Source organism: Penicillium verhagenii (genome assembly GCF_028828195.1).
Source record: "Penicillium verhagenii strain IBT 33310 chromosome Unknown utg000013l_segment0_segment0, whole genome shotgun sequence".
Lineage (NCBI taxonomy): Eukaryota > Fungi > Ascomycota > Eurotiomycetes > Eurotiales > Aspergillaceae > Penicillium > Penicillium verhagenii.
The window spans coordinates 1,147,403-1,165,769 of NW_026643177.1; the positions used below are offsets into that span (position 1 = coordinate 1,147,403).

At 48.3% G+C, this 18,367-nt stretch overlaps 6 protein-coding genes across 6 annotated transcripts; 2 read left to right on the forward strand and 4 right to left on the reverse strand.

Annotated features, from left to right (window-relative positions):
- Positions 1 to 286: 286 nt before the first annotated feature.
- On the reverse strand, positions 287 to 598 carry N7466_011679 (uncharacterized protein; the record flags this gene model as incomplete). Its single annotated transcript, XM_057171068.1, has 1 exon — positions 287 to 598. One exon carries the CDS (start codon positions 596 to 598, stop codon positions 287 to 289), a length of 312 nt encoding a protein of 103 aa, XP_057015789.1.
- Positions 599 to 1,122: 524 nt separating this feature from the next.
- Positions 1,123 to 4,828, reverse strand: N7466_011680 (nitrite reductase; the record flags this gene model as incomplete). Its single annotated transcript, XM_057171069.1, has 9 exons — positions 1,123 to 2,119; positions 2,183 to 2,340; positions 2,397 to 2,869; positions 2,925 to 3,127; positions 3,182 to 3,691; positions 3,741 to 3,823; positions 3,899 to 4,438; positions 4,505 to 4,652; positions 4,710 to 4,828. 9 exons carry the CDS (start codon positions 4,826 to 4,828, stop codon positions 1,123 to 1,125), a joined length of 3,231 nt encoding a protein of 1,076 aa, XP_057015790.1.
- Positions 4,829 to 5,449: 621 nt separating this feature from the next.
- On the forward strand, positions 5,450 to 8,353 carry N7466_011681 (uncharacterized protein; the record flags this gene model as incomplete). Its single annotated transcript, XM_057171070.1, has 8 exons — positions 5,450 to 5,702; positions 5,761 to 5,860; positions 5,974 to 6,202; positions 6,315 to 6,550; positions 6,613 to 6,836; positions 6,912 to 7,423; positions 7,486 to 7,534; positions 7,599 to 8,353. 8 exons carry the CDS (start codon positions 5,450 to 5,452, stop codon positions 8,351 to 8,353), a joined length of 2,358 nt encoding a protein of 785 aa, XP_057015791.1.
- A 1,385-nt stretch (positions 8,354 to 9,738) lies between these two features.
- N7466_011682 (uncharacterized protein) lies at positions 9,739 to 11,061 on the reverse strand (the record flags this gene model as incomplete). The annotated part of the gene is made up of 3 exons (XM_057171071.1): positions 9,739 to 10,049; positions 10,097 to 10,475; positions 10,504 to 11,061. The coding sequence occupies 3 exons, from the start codon at positions 11,059 to 11,061 to the stop codon at positions 9,739 to 9,741; spliced, it is 1,248 nt and encodes a 415-aa protein (XP_057015792.1).
- Positions 11,062 to 13,438: 2,377 nt separating this feature from the next.
- N7466_011683 (uncharacterized protein) lies at positions 13,439 to 14,092 on the forward strand (the record flags this gene model as incomplete). The annotated part of the gene is made up of 4 exons (XM_057171072.1): positions 13,439 to 13,481; positions 13,555 to 13,604; positions 13,728 to 13,846; positions 13,915 to 14,092. The coding sequence occupies 4 exons, from the start codon at positions 13,439 to 13,441 to the stop codon at positions 14,090 to 14,092; spliced, it is 390 nt and encodes a 129-aa protein (XP_057015793.1).
- A 954-nt stretch (positions 14,093 to 15,046) lies between these two features.
- N7466_011684 (glucose-repressible protein) lies at positions 15,047 to 15,384 on the reverse strand (the record flags this gene model as incomplete). The annotated part of the gene is made up of 3 exons (XM_057171073.1): positions 15,047 to 15,061; positions 15,119 to 15,310; positions 15,370 to 15,384. The coding sequence occupies 3 exons, from the start codon at positions 15,382 to 15,384 to the stop codon at positions 15,047 to 15,049; spliced, it is 222 nt and encodes a 73-aa protein (XP_057015794.1).
- Between the last annotated feature and the right edge of the window lie 2,983 nt (positions 15,385 to 18,367).

An 18,367-nucleotide genomic window follows, 5' to 3' on the forward strand; every position in this document is an offset into this window, starting at 1 on the left:
ACTTTGAACACTGCCCATAATCCCCCTCGGTCAGTTCGGATATACGAGTTCAAGATGTCAATCTAGATCTTCTTGACTTTCTAGCTGGCCCTGCTCATCTCCGCGGATTCTGCGACATGGTCGTGTCTCACTTGGATCCAGAATAAACAGACTACTACTAGTAGGCATGAAGGTCTGTGCATAAATCATGATATAGTACATCTGTGGTATATGAATTGCAGTACCAGAATGGAGATTTGCCTAGGGCTGTGACCAGTATTCCTTCCAAGACTGGACAATAGAGTGGTTACTTTTTATGAGAGGAGTTGCTTGCCACCTGGCCGTGTTCTCCCCCTAGCCCAGTAGCCGGCTGGCCCCATGAATCTTTTGTAGTAGGTTCGGGCAAGGCGATAAACTCCTTTTCGACAGATGGCTTGCCTAGCAAATGGCGTTCAATGACATTGTCGCCATTCGTCACTTTCGCGATAATCCCACCTGCTACTATGGCCATCACAGGCAGGTTCCGCATTGCGGCGGGCATAGCGGCTTGGGCGTTTTTCAAAGTGACTAGCTTTGAGAGGTGGTGTCTGAGGTCTGTAGGCGTTGGCTGGCGGGACATGGTGGATCTGGAAAGATAGAAAAAATTAGCTTTGCGTGTTACCTCCCGACAGCGCAAGCTCTTACATTAAGTTTGTTGTAACGAGTGTCGCTGTTGATTTTCTCGTTGTAAATATTACGCGCAGAAAGAACATGGAGTACACTCAGATGAATGAGAATGAAAATGAAAATGAAGCCTTGGTCGTCATGACGGAGTTCGGAGTTCAATTTACCTGTACATTGCTTTCTGAACCAACGCCCGCTTTGCATGTACCTACAGGCTACACATTATTGTCCGAGTCGAGGCACCGTTTGTGGCGTAAATTGTTGGACTTGATAGGTCGCACTCAGAATAGCGCTTGAGTCATACATACATGTACTTGTTTAGAGATAGAATATCTTCGAATATTCTACATGATGGTTTATATGGATAACAAGTAATGCATTGTACATTCTGCGCCAATGGGTAAAAAGACTAACAGGTAACATTGGAATCTTCACCATAACACCAGCGCTTGAAATGTCCGAGCTCCTCATGCAAAAAAATCACCAGTCGATCCCTTGAGCTGGCTTGACCGTTGGCCGGCTTACATCGCCATGGGCCACCTTCTTCCCTCTCATCCCCTTATAATTTTTATCCATCTTCTGGAATGGATCAGGCGCTTCTCCCTTCCTGACCTTCCATTTCTCCGTCCCAAGAACCGAATCCAACTCCTCAACCGGCGGTAATTTAATATAGATCCATCCGTCATCTCTCTCTTCCACGGGGAAAGTAGCAATGTTCATACTCTCATCACTCGAGCACCGGCCTGCCTGCTCACCATTCAAATCGAAATTGCGTTTATGATACGGGCATGAAACCCAGTACTTCCCCGCATCATCATCACCGACCAGGCCATCCGACAGCACGAACGCGCGCTTGTGCGGACACATCTGCTGCGTCGCGTAGAACTTCCCCTTGATTTTAAAAACGGCCAGCTGCGTATCTCCACGCTTGACATTTGCAGAAGAAACCTGGGGCGGCTCGTCGGAAAAGTGATCGGCTTTGACAACAGGTTGCCACGAGAGACCCGACCACTGATGATTCCTGAAATCCTCGGTGACGGACTCTTTGGGCCAGTATGTAGGACGCTGTTGTGAGCGCTCTTGGATGACTTCCACCGTGTCAACGGTCTCGTCTGTGTTTGCGAATTGCTGGAACTTCTTGCGTCGCTTGGGGTCGCGCACTGTCTCGGTCCATTCGCAGAAATAGCTGTCGACAAGCTCCTGCATTTGACGCTCCATGTCGGCGCAGATGCCGAGCTTGTCGTCGATGATCACTTCTCGTAGGTAGTCGATGCCGCCGGGGAGGTTTTCGATCCACCGGGCTGTTCTTTGGAGCTTGTCGGCGGTGCGGATGTAGAAAATCAGGTATCGGTCCACGATGGGCATGACCATCTCTGATGGGACGTCTTTGACTAGTAGCTCGGAATGGCGGGGGTTTGCACCACCATTGCCTCCAACGAAAATGTTGAAGCCTTTGTCTGTGGCGATGAGGCCAAAACTAATAGAAATTTGTCATCAGCTTTGGACTCCAAGGTACGAAAACTGGGCAATTAAAACGTACTCCTTGTTTTGTGCCTCCGCACATTCACGTACACAGCCGGATACTGCTCCCTTGAATTTATGCGGAGCACGAACACTCTTGTAGCGCTCTTCTAATCGGATTGCGAGGCCGACACTGTCACCAATACCGAACCGGCACCATGTAGAGCCCACACAGCTCTGCAATTAAGAAGGTTAACATTGTGTTACAGAATGTGTGATTGTGAATAACTGACCTTGATAGCTCGCAGCGCCTTCGCATAGGCATGGCCACTCTCCATCCCAGCGTCAACCAGCTCAGTCCAAATAGGCAATAGATCCTGCTTCTTGGCACCGAACATGTCAATACGTTGTGCACCTGTAATCTTGCAGTAGAGCCCGTATTTCTTGGCAACTGTGCCGATAGCAATGAGCTTTTCAGCTGTAATTTCTCCACCGGGTACCCGAGGCACCACAGAAAAAGTTCCGTTTCTCTGTATATTGGCCAGAAACTTGTCGTTGGTGTCTTGTAATTCGTTATAACCTTTATCCATTACGTGTGGGTTGAATAAACTCGACAAAATAGATCCGATGGCAGGCTTGCAGGTCTCACAGCCGAGGGAATCAGGCTTGTTTCCTGCCGTTTGCATAACCTCCACAAATGTCTTGAGTTGCTTGACCGCAATCACGTTGTAAAGATCAGCACGAGAGTAGGGAATATGCGAGCAGACTATATTTTTGTTAGTTAGCATGTTCTCTGCGATTCGGAATCTTTTTGTACTCACGGTGATTGGACACCTCCTGTCCCATCTCAAGCATAGTTTTGTTGAATATGGATTGCACCAAGGGCATGCACCCGCCACATCCGGTTCCTGCTTTTGTGCAAGACTTCACTTCACCGATTGTCGTACAAGTTCCACTCTTGATATTCTCGACCACGTCGCCCTTGGTCACATTGTGACAGGCGCAAATCTGAGTACTATCGTCACTGTGAAGTCTGTCAGTACGAATATTGTAGAAGTACCGACACGGGTGTACAAACAGGTCATCTGCATTTTCCTCGCCTTCATTCTGCGCTCCAAGAATGAACTGGCTGGGAGCAACTTCCAACTCTTTTTGCGCTTTAACCATCTGATTCAACTTGAGATAATCCCGGGTATCCCCGATCATCATGCCACCAAGCAAGTATTTACCGTCCATGGTAAACAGATACTTTTTATAGACTCCACCAAATGGATCCTTATATGTCAAGGCTTTGACGGGAGGTATATCACCAGCATTGCTGCCAATGAGAGGTCGATCACCCGGGAGGAACTTGGGTCCATCTCTGTCGGCGAAGAAATCGCCAAATGAGGCAACATCGACTCCTAGGAGCTTGAGCTTGGTGCTCAAGTCCGGTCGTGTAAAGCTCTTAGGCTTCTTGTCCACATTAGTGAGATTATAGGCTAGTACGTCGGCCATCTCAATTCCAGGCGCGATGATTCCAAAGGTCTGATTCTCCCAGCTGGCGCATTCTCCCACGGCATAAATATCTGGTACTGAAGTTCCGAGGCTAGATAAATTAGATAGAGATCCAGCTTTTGCGGGGATGACAAACAAACCTCTCATTGATAACAAACCCTCCTCGTGACGCGGACAGAATACCAGCTGACGCTCCTAGCTCGTCCCTGGGCTTGACGCCAATCTGTACCATCCATATATGATAAGCATCTTTCCATGGAAAAAACAAAGGATAAAGAATTAAGGGGACTTGACTTACCGCAAAGCAAATACAGCAACAATCAATGTGTTCACCATCTTCAAATGTGATTCCGGTAACATTATTGTCAGAGTCGGTATTGACGACTGAGACCCGTTTCTGGTGCAGCACATCAAGTCCCAGCTCCTGGATCTTACGAGAGACCAATGACCCGGCATCACCATCCAACTGACGAGCCAATACCCATTTGTTTCGGTCGATCAATTTCACGTTGCCAAAATCTTGCAGATCGGTCATCGCCTTGGCGGCTTCGAGACCCAACAGTCCGCCTCCGACGGTTACTGCTGTCTCGCCTTTATGTTGAGATGCAAAGTCAATCAGCCGTTCCAGATCGGAGATAGTGCGGTAGACAAAGACACCCTTGGCATCGTGGCCTGGAGTACGGGTGGGGAGAACTGCATCGGAGCCGGTTGCGAGGACAAGGATGTCGTAGGTGATTGTTTCACCGGTGGACGTCTGGACAGTTTTGTTGCTTGGGCTTATTGAGGTCACTGTGGTATTGATGTGATGGTCAAAGGTCCGCTCTTTGATGGAGTCGTACTATAATAAATTGTTAGACCCAGACATTCTTGACTTAATGCACTATCCATGGGAGAGGAGACGTACCCATTCCTTGGGGTTCAAGTACAAATCTTCAATCTTGCGATGTTCGAAAAACGAGGACAAACCAACACGATTATAGGCGACATGGGCCTCCTCTCCGATAACGAGGATATCATAGCGTTGGTCTGTGTCTTGTTTAATGATTTTTTCACTGATGATGTTAGTTTCTAGATTGTCGGTTCATTTTCAAAATCAATCTTTCTCATACATCAAGGAAATAGCCACCATTCCCAATCCAACGATTACGATCTTCTGTCTCGGGCGATCATTCAAGCTCGGGCTGCCATCAACTGGCTCGCCATATCGAAGCCCATCCAGCACCGGCATACTTGTGGTGCAAGATGGAATTGAGATAAGTTTGAAATTTTAAATACATAAATTACGGCCATGGCTAAGTTTTAAAAGAGAAACAAAAAAAAGCAGTGAATTCAACATGTAGTACAAAGTCACATCCCAGAGTCCAGACATGATAAGCATTGGACTCCGCGGAGATACGATAATCGATTATAGCCACGACATGATTGGCCACCGTTGAACCCTTTGATAAGATGAATCGGGTGAAATGTTTTATTCTTTTTACTTTATTATTTTCTAGGATCTATTCCACTGATTCCACTTATTCTCTGATGTGTTGTCTCTCTGACTAAGAAATAAGACGATCACCTCGCCACTTCCTGACCGGAAACCTTGGGAAATCCGCGGAGATAGAGAGTATCTATGACGGACATGAAGAAACGTTACATAGACAGTTATCTTCCCCAGCTATTACTCCAGAGTATCATATTACTGGGGAAAAAAGAAACAATGCATGTTTAATTTCTTTTTCTCATCTCAAAGCCCACTTTTTTCTATACAAATCTATTAGATAAGCAGAACGGGGCAGTGGGATTTAGCAAGAAAAAATTATATCGTCAACGTCTTCAAAGATTGACCGGTCTCGCTCTTACAATGGCGACATTTACAGAGACACTCGTCAAAAAGGACGATTCATTCACGACGAAGGGGGCCCGGTTTCATGATCTACCGACTCCCAAGGAGTATGACATCCCTCTCCCTCCTCCATCAGTCAACCCGACCGAGATTCTAGAAGTGGATAAAGGCACGCCCGATAGCCATGTTCCCCGTGATCCACGACTTATCCGATTAACTGGTATTCATCCATTCAACGTTGAGCCACCACTTAGCGCGTTATACAAAGAAGGTACGTGCCGTCCACGGGTAGATCATTGAGCATATATGACTAATGCCAAGTTATTCAGGCTTCCTCACATCACCGGAACTATTCTACGTTCGAAATCATGGCCCTGTACCGCAAGTCCGAGATGAAGATATACCCAACTGGGAACTGAGCATAGAAGGGTAAGGTCCCATATACTTCCAAGGTTATGATCGAAGCAGACATCTGGAAGAAAAATGAAAATATGAAAACAATTGAAGATTAGAAGCTTGGAAGCAGCTAACAGATAGTTTAGCCTAGTGGAAACCCCAATAACGCTAAGCTTTCGAGATATCCTTCAAAAATACGATCAAATCACCACACCAATCACACTCGTCTGTGCCGGAAACAGACGAAAAGAACAAAATACAGTCCGAAAGTCCAAAGGGTTCTCATGGGGCCCGGCTGGACTTTCAACGGCACTATGGACCGGCCCCATGATGGCCGATATCCTACGCAGTGCAAAGCCGCTCCGAAAAAGCCAAGTACGTGTGCATGGAAGGAGCCGATAAGCTAGTAGGTCTCAAGCCGATTTTTTCCAAGAACATCAAGCGCTAGGAAGTAACCAAAGGCCGAATCACTAACTTGCCTCTGCAGCCAAATGGGTATTATGGCACATCCGTCAAATTAAACTTGGCTATGGACTTCAACAGAGGGATCATGTTGGCTCATAAGATGAATGGCGAGGACTTGCGCCCAGATCATGGTAGACCTTTAAGAGCAGTGGTGCCTGGACAGATTGGTGGGCGGAGTGTCAAGTGGCTTAAGAAGCTCATTGTGACTGAGGCGCCCAGTGAAAATTGGTATCACATCTACGATAACCGGGTGTTACCGTAAGTAATTATTTTTGTCCACGAGCGTTTGGATACCATTCAGAAGTCCTGACAGAAATTAGGACAATGGTTTCGCCGGAGATGGCGGCCCAGGACACCAAATGGTGGACTGATGAGCGGTATGCCATTTATGATCTCAATGTCAACTCCGTGGCGGCCTTCCCCGAGCATGAGGAAGTACTGGACTTGACAACTGCCGGGTCGACATATACGGCGAAAGGGTACGCCTACGCGGGAGGTGGTCGAAGAATAACAAGAGTTGACATCTCTCTTGACAAAGGCAAATGTAGGCTCAGTGGAATAATTTTGGTTGGTTTTCCTTATCGAGTTCTTCGATGCTAACTTGGTTGCTTTTTTCTAGCATGGCGACTTGCCAACATTGAGTACGCCGAAGACAAGTACAGAGATTTCGAAGGCGATCTTTTTGGTGGAAAGGTGGACATGTGGAAACGGGAAAGTTGTTTCTGCTGGTCATTTTGGTCTCTTGAAATACCGGTCTCCGACCTGGAGAGCAGCGATGCGCTGCTTGTCAGGGCCATGGACGATGGAATGATGGTGCAACCCCGAGACATGTACTGGTCCGTCCTGGGTATGATGAACAACCCCTGGTTCCGAGTCACAATCACAAAAGAAGGCAAACGCCTCAAGTTTGAGCACCCAACTCATCCTGCAAGGGCTGGAGGTTGGATGGAAAAGGCCAAGAAAGCAGGTGGTGATTTGACAAATGGAAATTGGGCGAGAAAATCGAGGGAGAAGTTCCCCGTTGAGCCGGAGCCCGTGAAAGAAATCAATATGAAGAAAGAGGGATTGAGTCGTGTTATTGATTTACAAGAGCTCAAGGCAAATAGCAGTGCTGAAAAGCCTTGGTTCGTTGTGAGTGGGGAGGTATATGATGGGACAGGGTTTCTCGAGGGCCATCCGGGTGGAGCAATCAGTATCACTTCTCGGCCGGGTTGGATGTTTCAGAGGACTTCCTTGCTATCCGTGAGTACAGCTTGGAGCCGAAGATATTATTTGCAAAAGCTGGCCTTGCTAACTCCCATATTAGACAGCGAAACGGCCAAGTTAATGATGCCCGAATATCATATTGGAACGCTGGATAAAGCCTCCCTCGAATCTCTCAACAGCGACTCGACGGCAGTTTCAGCTGAACCACGCTCAATCTTCCTCCAGTCACGCTCATGGGCAAAAATGAAGCTTTCTGAGGTAAAGAACGTATCATGGGACACCAAAATTTTCGTCTTTGACCTAGAGCACGACGGACAATCCCTAGGCCTACCAATAGGCCAACACTTGATGATCAAAGTCCCAGACCCAACCAACAAGGAAGCAATCATTCGATCCTACACCCCCATCTCCGACACAAACGTGAAAGGAAAGATGGAATTGTTAGTCAAAATCTATTTCCCGACTGGAAATATCCCCGGCGGCAAGATGACCATGGCACTCGATGCGTTGGTCGTAGGAGCCGAGATAGACTGCAAAGGACCCACAGGTCGGTTCGAGTATCTTGGAAACGGCCGGGTCACGATCAGCGGTAAAGAGCGCAAGGTCCGCTCATTCAAGATGATCTGCGGTGGGACTGGTCTCACTCCCATTTTCCAGGTTCTGCGTGCCGTCATGCTGGATCATCAGGATCCTACTACGTGTGTTGTCCTCGATGGCAACAGATTAGAAGAAGATATCCTTTGTCGAGCTGAGCTTGATGCGTATGTGGCTGTTGACAGCCGCAAATGCACCGTCGTGCATACTTTGTCGAAGGCGTCAGACAAATGGGTCGGTCGCCGGGGGGCGTATCTCTGAAGAGTTGATCAAAGAGTACGCGGCGCCTGGAGAGGATAGTATGGCCATCATTTGTGGGCCAGAGGCGATGGAGAAGTCTGCTCGCAAGATTCTCCTAGATCAAGGCTGGGCAGAGTCAGATCTCCATTTCTTCTGATATGTCATTTTCGGACATTACTTTGATTGTCTCGTTATCTCTATACAAGCTTTAGGTACTTCGCTTGTATGCCCAATAAATTAAAGGATTTTTGAAGCATCGCCTGGAGGAGCAAGAAATTTATTTCAAGCCATCTTCAGCCGTATCAATAATAATCTTTCACCTCCAACCGCACTCGGAGATGTTCAAATACACTAGTTGGCTCGTTACGGGAACCGAAAAAGCCTGCCGACTTCGCCATAGATTTAGATGCGCCCTTCCCTGTGTCCAAGGCACGCAAGTATGCAACCAAGGCAGACACCTGTTTCCGGAAAGTAGAATGCAAATGATGGACAGTGCCTTCATTTCCCCCAGCCCGGGAAAATAGAACAAAGGCCAGGATTGTACTGAAAATATCTTCGAGCAACTTGGCGGCTGCTGCATGTCGTTTACTCAGGAAGAAGGCAAACAACATTTGGTCAAGAATGTCTTCGTGTAAATCGCGGAGACGGGGCACGGAATGGGCCGCCTCGAGGGTGCCATCTATATCGCCGCGATCAAGGCAACGCTCGATCTTATCAAGCGTGCTTTGGAAGCGACTCCAATTGACCCTATCCCGACGTGGAAAAAATAGTCGCTGACAGCGAGGACGAAGTGCTGAGCGTCGAACCTGAATTTTTGGAGTATGTTTCTTGCGTCACGAAAGGTAGAGGCGCGGAATAGCCCTTTAACAACAGATACCATGCGAAGTAGGCGGAGCAAGTGCTTGAAGAGACGATCGTATTTTCCCAACGACCGCGGCGTGATAAGCGTCTCCAGGGTCTCCGTGCTTTGTATTGGAGTCGAAGAAAGTCGAGCGCTTCTATCGTGTTCGGGTCTCTACGTGGTGAATCTCGTCGCCAATAATTCGCGAATTCAAAGTTCAGTCCAGCAGGGAGCTCGTTATCCCGCTGGCTATCCAGGATCTGTTTCGGAAAAGTAACAATCCCCAAGTATGCCGATAAGTACGAGGCGTAGCTCGGAACTTGCAGGTGGCCAGGTATGACGACTTCCTACCGCAAGCCGGTATGAACACCACCGCATACTTTGCCAGCCTTGCGCTCTCCACTATCCATCTCGGGGTCAAAGAGCGAATTTGAGAGGCATGATGTAAACGAACCATCTCCTAGCAGCTGAAAACGCCACTGCAGGTTCAAATGATGTCGCACCTTATGTTCTTTGAACATATGATGTAGACATGAGAAGTCAATGAGTTGTGCTTGATTTGCGATTACTGGAGCAAATGATAGATAGACTCAGATGCCAACTCAGGCCCAAAACGTGTTCCTGCATCACTGAAACCAAGCTCGCCCCTGGCTTTCTGGAGCATGTCACTGACCCTGTCGTTCGATAGCGTTGTTTGATTCATCGCAACGTCCGATACATGCTTCTTGTCGTCAATGTCAAAGATTTCAAAAGTGTTTCCCACGATTTCATCATTGTTAATCTCAAGGTCCTGGGCAGAGGGCTCGAAGAATGTTGTCTCTGTCAATTCTCCCCTATGGTATCTCAATATCTCGGCGCGAAGCTTCGCTTCATAATCTTGCGCCTTTTTTGAATTTGTTCAATCTCTGTCCAGGTCATCGCACAGTGCAAATGAAGATGACCGGACCGTGCAAGAACGTCATGCCGAGCAATAGGGTGATGCGGGTGTGACTTTTTAAGCAATCGCAGACTTCTGCCGCTCTCGAAAATCAGCTGCGCCTGATCAACAGGTATAAATGACGGCATATGTTCTTGACGATACGAGTATTCAACCCTTGAGCGACCAGTCTTGAACTTGGTCGGATCATCGTGTCGCTCGACTTCAAGGAACGTTTTGCCGTTAATTATAGTTCGTTTCAGTGATGATTCCTCGGGTCGAAGCCCAATCCAGCCTTCAATGAATGCTAGCCAAGGTTCAGTCACCCGAACAACAATTTCTTGCACACTAATTTTCCATCCAGCCATACTTCTGGGCAAAGAACGCTGCATGATCCATTGTGATAGAAATGACCTGGGCATCTGAGTTGGCCTTTTCGACTGCCCTTACAATATCTGCCAAGGCCTCGATCAGGTCTCCGCAGCGATTGAACAATATGGTCGCTTGTAAGAGGGGAGCAACGTTATCTGAATGGCCGATGATTTGGCGCTCCAGATGGTATAGGCTAACAGCAATGGCATCACGCAAGGCAAAGACGGACGCCAGGTCCTTCAACTTGGTATGTAGATTTCCTGCAAAGGTCCGAGCATATTGCATGTTTGTACCACATCGCAGCACGTCTGCAATGATAGAGTCAGTGACTGGCTGGCTTACTCCAGATACACGGACATCTGACAGGTATTTGTCGAATTGTTTGGTTCGATGATTGTAGCGAAAAAGCGGGGAATTCCAACCGAGACCTAGACGTGGCCGAGATTGTACAAAAAAATCTTCTCGAAGCCGGTAGGCGGGATTTTCCTGTCCTTTGATGAAGTTGGTCTGCCAGTGCCGCATAAGGAAGCCCTCCGTCCCCGACTCGCTGAAATAGGCCGATACGGTTCTTTCAATGACTGGGCCTGGAATTTCTCCCATGACTTGAGAGGGGCTGTAAATCCCGGCTCGACTTGGAGCGCATGTAATGCCCATATGTCGTTTTTTCGTCCGTATTTTGTACACCATCTGTTGATGTGTCGGATTAGGTGTATATGGAAGCATCGAGGCTCGAGTCGGTGTCAGATTGCGGGGGTTCAATGTCATTTGAGAAGTCCAATTTCCATATAGAGTCGATCTTGTCGATTGAAGGGAGAGGGCTGCAAAGCTTGATTCTGAAAAATCTATACGTGGAACAATAGTTCATTTCTACCACTTAAGCATAACATTTGGTGTTTGGGCGTGACGTACCAGGCAAGCCCGTGTTCCACGGTAATTCGTCCAAAGGTTGTAGAGCCTCTGCTGTAAATCTCGACAGTCTCCATAGACTCGCACTGGAGAATGGATCGTGTTCCTGTTCACTGAACATTTTTCATCCCCATTGGGCGTAAACACAGATGTGCAGTGATTCCGACGCGTTGAGGCACGATTGATTAAGTCCGCCCCGCGCAACTGGGTTATCGTGCACGGACCATGGCGATAACGAAACCTTCGATGTCCATGTATTCGACTTCGCACTCGTTCCCTCTAAGAACTTCCTCGTCTCTCCTCTTTTGTTTTGTTTTTGAATTTCTGGAGCTACCGAAATCCGCAATGCCTCCACGCAAGAAGGCCAAGCGCGCCCATTCCACCACCCCGCAAGCTGGACAGCGCAATCGAGCGCAGACACTCCCGGTTCCACCGACAGCGTCGAGAAGTCTGAGGCGAACTTTGACCTACTCACTGATCCATGGACTGATGAGCAGGAGACTGCACTTTTGAAAGCAATTATAAAATGGAAACCTGTTGGTGGGTATTATACACGACGTGGCGCGCAATGCGAGGACAATGGAGCTAGTCGTTTGATCGCATTCCTCTAGGCGTGCACAAACATTTTCGAATGGTTGCCATATGAGAGTTCCTCAAAAACCAAGGATATGGACCTGCCAATGGAGAGCACTTGACTATTCCCAGGGATATGGAAGAAGTTGGGATATCTTTACAACCTGGAAGCTCTCAATGAACGGGTAAGCAACGTTATGTGTCTGAGCCTGGTGAAACTTCCCTTGTTAATCAGACTCGCATTGGAGGATTCGGCGATTGTGGACTCCAATGAAGACGAAGAGGGAATAATTGAGCGATATTGCCCGTTTGAGCTTCCCTAGACGAATACGGCGACCTTATGTTCGAGGCGACTGGCTACAGAAGGCTCCTTATCTCCAGTCATGAGTCGCCATGCAAGAATCTCGACGAGGGAGCACAGTGGCAGATACCGATGGTATTTATAAACAGCTTATCCGCCATGTGTGGTCTCACGACTAATTGCAATTGTTCTCTGTAGAACCGCGCTCCTCTCCCGCCCCATCTCGAGGCGCAAGTCCACCCGTGGCACTCGCCAAACCGCTCGGGAAACTCGATCGACGAGACTCCATGTGGAAATCAATAACGGCAGTCAGAAAACTTCCGATGAAGATATCGTCCCGACGAGGAAGACACTGGGGGAAATGAAGAAGATGAAGAAGAGGGAGAAGAGGGCAGCGATGAAAAGGAAAGTGGAGATTAAGAAGACAGGCCCGACGATGAGAAAGGCTCAAGAAGTACAAGGGCGCAAACCTTTCGAACTAGGCAAAAGGATGCAAAGCCTTCCACAAATACGGGACTCGGAGGACTGGTAGTCGTCGCTGAGCCCCGCAGTTCATTTTCGATTGAAGATTGCGACTTGTTTACCTATCCCATCACCTGGATCATTAATGGCGTTTGAGGCAGGGCATAGTGGAGACTTTTAATCATGAACCTTCTAAAGTTTGTATTTCTATTGTATTTTTTAGTCATTTCATACCGCAATTTTCACGTTTGAACGGGCTGGCAGAGTGCCCAGCCAATGGACTGCTTCACCTAGACGCATATGCCATCGACAGAAACTACCAACATTGAAGAAGCAGGCTGATCATCTACTTTAATACCTACTCGCCCAGCCAATGTTATTTGTTTTGAGGCCCTGTCCCGAGGTCTCCAAGCGCAAGTGTCTGTGACCATGAACTCCCCTAGTGCTCAACGTCACACCAGATCCCTTTACATTGACTTGGTACACACCGAACCGGAGGAACCGACTAGGTAAAGGTCCACGATCCGAGAGGGCCTTGAAGCAACCTTGGAAGCTTCCAAATTTGGAAAGTTTCGGCATTTACACCGCAGCCAAAGAAGCTCTTGTTTGCGGGGCAAATGTCTGACAAGTGGCTTTGTAAAGGCAATTTATTGTCCGAATGCCCGAAAGTCCCTGGACTCATTGAACACATACTTACAGGGGTTTCAATAGAGCCTAGAGAAGCATTCAAAATTTATGGCTGAATCAACACCGATTGGAGTCGCTCTTATTGGGGGAGGTAAGTGGGTAACATATTTCGGGATCAATCCAAACATTTGAACCACCCTTTCAAACTTGATTGAATTTCGAAGAGCCCGCTGACGCTCGGCAACGCGGGATCTGGGCCAAAGAGGAGCATGCCGTGAGCAAATAGTTTCTGTTTCGTCAAAATCATCAGATGACCACTAACTTCAAGACGCTAGCCTGCCATTGACGCTATCAAAGAGACCCTGGTCCTCAAAGCTGTTTACTCACGCTTCCGCAGCATCCGCCAGATCCCCTAGCCGAAGGTGTTTCCTACTCAGTTGATCTCTACTCTGAAGATCTCGATGAGGCATTCGATGAGCTTCTACAGCGCCCGGATCACGGAGCTGTCATCATCGCGTAAGTTAGCCATGAACGATGACTTCAGTTCCCAACAGAGTTGCTAGCTAATCAGACATCCATTACAGGTTGTCCATTGAAAGTCAGCCCCGCTATATAAAGGCAGCTCTCTTGGCTGGAAAACATGTCCTCTCGGAAAAGCCCATAGCCGAGATCTCCAGGATGCAGTCGACCTTAATCAAGTGGTATCGCACCGAGCTCAGGGGACACCAACCTGGGCCGTTGCGGAGAACTGGCGGTATCTGAAGCACCTACACCTACGCCGCTGAGAAAATCAAGGGAATGGGTAGAATCACAGGTTTCCAGGGACATCAGCAGGGCTTCTGGCGCTGAACTGGAAATTCAATAGTGGAGTAGACGACCATCCCCACCCGCCTGTTCAAAGCCCACTAATCTCCGAATCATCTCCAAGTTCATCAGCCCTGGCGACGAACGCCCACCCACCAAGGAGGCTACCTTTTAGACGGCGGTGTTCATTATGCCGCGGGACTACGACTCTTGCTCGGTGCGCAGCCTGGAAACGAGATTGCGACTCTCTCGGCCTTTACCAATCAAATCCAACCCCATCTGCCACCAGTAGATACCGCCGACATGATCCTGAGGACACGATCAGGTGTGACTGGTCGTAATCCAGATTAGGGGGTACAGTCGTTAGGGCGAGTGAGTGGACTGTTGCATGTGAGAATGGGTGGATAAAGATTGAGAATCGAGCCAGGTGACTATTTCCCAGTCTGGAGAGATACAGACAATCACCATCGCCAATGAGCGCACCAGGGCGTGCCCCCTGAAGTTAAAGCGTCACGAATAGCCTAGGGCTGGGAAGGTGGTACCCGAGCAGGAACCCGAAGCAGCATTGGCTGATCTTGAATTGGTAAGTTGAATTTGCAAATTTACGGTGTTGACCTGCCTGGTAGGGTCTTACAGATGCTGATGAACGGCCGGATGCTTATAGATCGAGCTTATGCTTCAAATTGGGGCTCGGATGGAGCTTCCTTTGCTTGCAAGCATCAAGACGTATAGATGTCAAATGTGATGGTACATAATGAATTGGAGAGGAGTGTTTTTAAACATATTGTAGATTGGTAATTGTTATTGTTTAATACATATTGTAGATAATAGTCGTAGAGTCATAGGCTCATAGCCAAAGCGAAGTAGAGAGATGCTTAATGAGCATGGACGTTCGGTTCAGAAAGTGAATTCTTAGTGCTGAGCGGCCTCTGTTCAATGGGTTAGTAGTTATTCCCTGTGTGGTTGAATAAAACAGTGGCTTACCCTTGTGGACATCAGCCTTGACGTCGTGCTCTTCTCATCGGCCTTGTCACCGACAGCATCGACTGCGGCCTGGGCGCGGGTGGTGACCTTGGCATCGGAGTCCTTGGCGACGTGCTTGTTGGCCTCCTTGGAAGCAGTAGAGCCAGCACCCTGGATGGTCTCAGAGACGTAGTTGGCGGCGCTACTATTTAGCTTGAAGTCAGTAAAGATTCCACTGGTAGTCACAGTAGAGGGAACGGTTGATAACTAACCTTGACAGTCTCCATTTTGAAGGTTGAAAGATTGAAGGTTGAAAGGTTGAAGGTAGAAGTGATTGATTGTGGAAGAGTAGAGTAGAGTGATTGATGAAGGATAGTTTGTGGTGGTTGTTTGAAGGTATTTATGCTCTTTGGAATTGATGGGGTAACGTCATCACAGGTTTAGTTGTTCCTACTTTTTGCGACTTTTCGTTTGGTCCGAACCTTATTTCTCCGCCGTGGACGTCATTGCCCAAATCAACCCGATCTAGTTCCTTGGTTGACCACACCAATCTCTTCCATCAATCTCGCTCTTGCAAGGCTTCCGGCCGCAAGTGAGGTATGAGGCTGACACTTGAACAGGATTCCCTAAACGCCAATGACAGCGCCAACACCCTTTACAGATCCACTTCTCCAAGCTCGCGAGTCGCAACAACCTCGGTAGATGCCGTCGCGTAAAAACCAAAACCCTCACAATGTCATTAATCTACTACGTAATGAAGTCTTTTTTTGGAATTTTACTATTTCCTCATCGATGAGTATCTTTCGTCTTCCATTTACCCCTCACCCTGTACGATCGATAGTTACTACGGAGTTCTATTACAATCGATTGATTCCTGGCACCCGGGCCTCGGTACCTTGTAGTGTAAAGTTTACTGGTAGAAGCTGCATGTAAACAATAGAATGACTTGCATGGTTTCAGGACCAGTCGCATAACGGCATTTTCTCGATCGGGCCATACAATCAATAGGGATCGGCGGCTCTAGGACCTATGTAGGTGGCCTAGAACACTTTGAAAGGATGACATGACATCTCTGGTCCATATGTCTGAAAACATTGAATGAGATAGAAAACAATGCTCGAGTTCCTCACAACATTGTCATACAAAAGAAATTCTGACCTAGGTCCTTCATCTTGAAATAGCCAACACAGCATATATGGGTAAGACATCCCGCCTACCTTGAGATCCTCGCTGCAGGTTGATTGCTCGGGAAGGTTATATGTGAAGTATATATGTACCCCATGTGGGTATACCCGAGGCCTACAGGAGCATTACATTTGAATTGCCAGCATAAAGAAGAAATCAAATACATGGATACAACACTCTCCTGTATATTCGCGGCAAATAATCTCGTAACTACACAAGTAGGTATATTTCGATCGCTATAGGAAGTCTAATGTCATTCGAGGGGGGCACATAGAAAAAAATCAAATGGTCATAGTACAGAAATGCGAGGGCCACAACTTACAGGCGCGAGATAATGGCACCGGCGTACTCGTGGGTCTTGGCGGAACCACCAAGATCGCCAGTGAGGAACTATTAAAAAAACGATGGTCAGTATCGAGTTATAATTGGAGCTGAGATTTGAAAGGGTAAAAACTAACCTTGCCCTCAGCAAGGGTGTCGAAGGTGGCCTTCTGGATGCGACCAGCCTCGTCGTGGAGACCATGTGCTGCAGCATCATGATACTGGACAGAAGCAGAGCAGTGGGGTTGGCAAGACCCTTGCCAGCAATATCGGGAGCGGAACCGTGGACGGCTTCGAAGATGGAGCACTCGTCACCAATGTTACCGGAGGGGTGAGACCAAGACCACGATCAGACCGGCGCACATGTCGGAAAGAATGTCACCGTACAGGTTGGGCGTGACCAGGACCTTGTCGTTGTGGGGGTGGGGTCAGTGACGATCTTCAAGCAAGAGTTGTCCAGCAGCTCAGCGTCGAACTGAGACGTAGGGAAGTCCTTGGAGATGTCACGGGCAGTGTTGAGGAAGAGACCATCAGAACATCTTCATGATGGTGGCCTTGTGCACAACGCGAACCTTGCGCTTGTTGATGGACTCGGCGTACTGAAAGCGAAGCGCAGGACACGCTCGGAGGCATCCTTGGTGATGACTTTGATGCTCTGGACAACACCATCGACAACAACGTGCTCAATACCGGAGTATTCACCCTCGGTGTTCTCACGGATAGGGAACGGTGTCGACACCGTCATAGGGGGTCTTGAAACCGGCAATGAACGGCCCGGACGGACGTTGGCAAACAGGTGAAGGTTAAGCACAGAGTCAGGTTCCAGGGAGACGTGACCCTTTCCAACGGGGGTCTTAAAAAAAAAAGAAAGAGAAAAGTTTAGTATGGCGCAATGCATAAACCAAAAACGGTGGGCCTGGATCAAAACATACAGCAAGAGGACCCTTGAGCGCAACGTAGTTCTTCTCCACACTGCGGATGGCCTCGTCGGGATGGCAGTCTTTCCAGTCCTTGATGATGGGGCCAACATCAACGGGCTCCCACTTAATGGGGGCCTATATTAAAAACATATCTTTGTTATTCCAATTTGCACCTCAAAATCGCTGTTGGAGGTGCTGTCAATGGTACCTTTGGCTGCGAAATACTGTCACCGATGAGATGTCGAGAACTGCATCGCCTGAATGCAGTATGTACTGCCCTGAAACCAAATGATCATTGGCATCCACAAGCGCTCGCTGTGTTCTTGTTTTTCATCTGGGTCGATGGTTGTGGGCAGATTGGTGCGCGACGAGGTTTTGCGCGGCTGGCGCCGGGCGTGAAGGAAGAAAAAAGAAAAAAACGGGGTTGACTGGATATCGACATACATCGAAGCCCTTCTCGGCCCTAACTTGGCGACAGCATCATCGGCGGAGACAGCGTAACCGCGGATCTAATTCAAAGCGCAAAATGGTTAGTCAATGTGTTTCTTTTTGATATTGTTGAGGGGAAGGGTCTCGTGGATACCTGCGACACGGGGCTCACGAAGCTGGGAGTGATGCGGACGGACCGCAAGCACTGAGAGCAGCAGAGAAGTTTCTGGCGGCAAGCATCGTGAACAACTTCAATCGGCTTAAAAGCAAAAAAAGGTTGGAATTGGATGGTGGGGAGAAAGAAGAAGGGGAGACAGCAAAAGATCGGCTTTCTCAGCGCCGCGCCCAATTTGACCAGAACACCAACCGCATCTGGTTGATTCTCCCCGGTAACCCGAGTCCACAATCTCTCTCT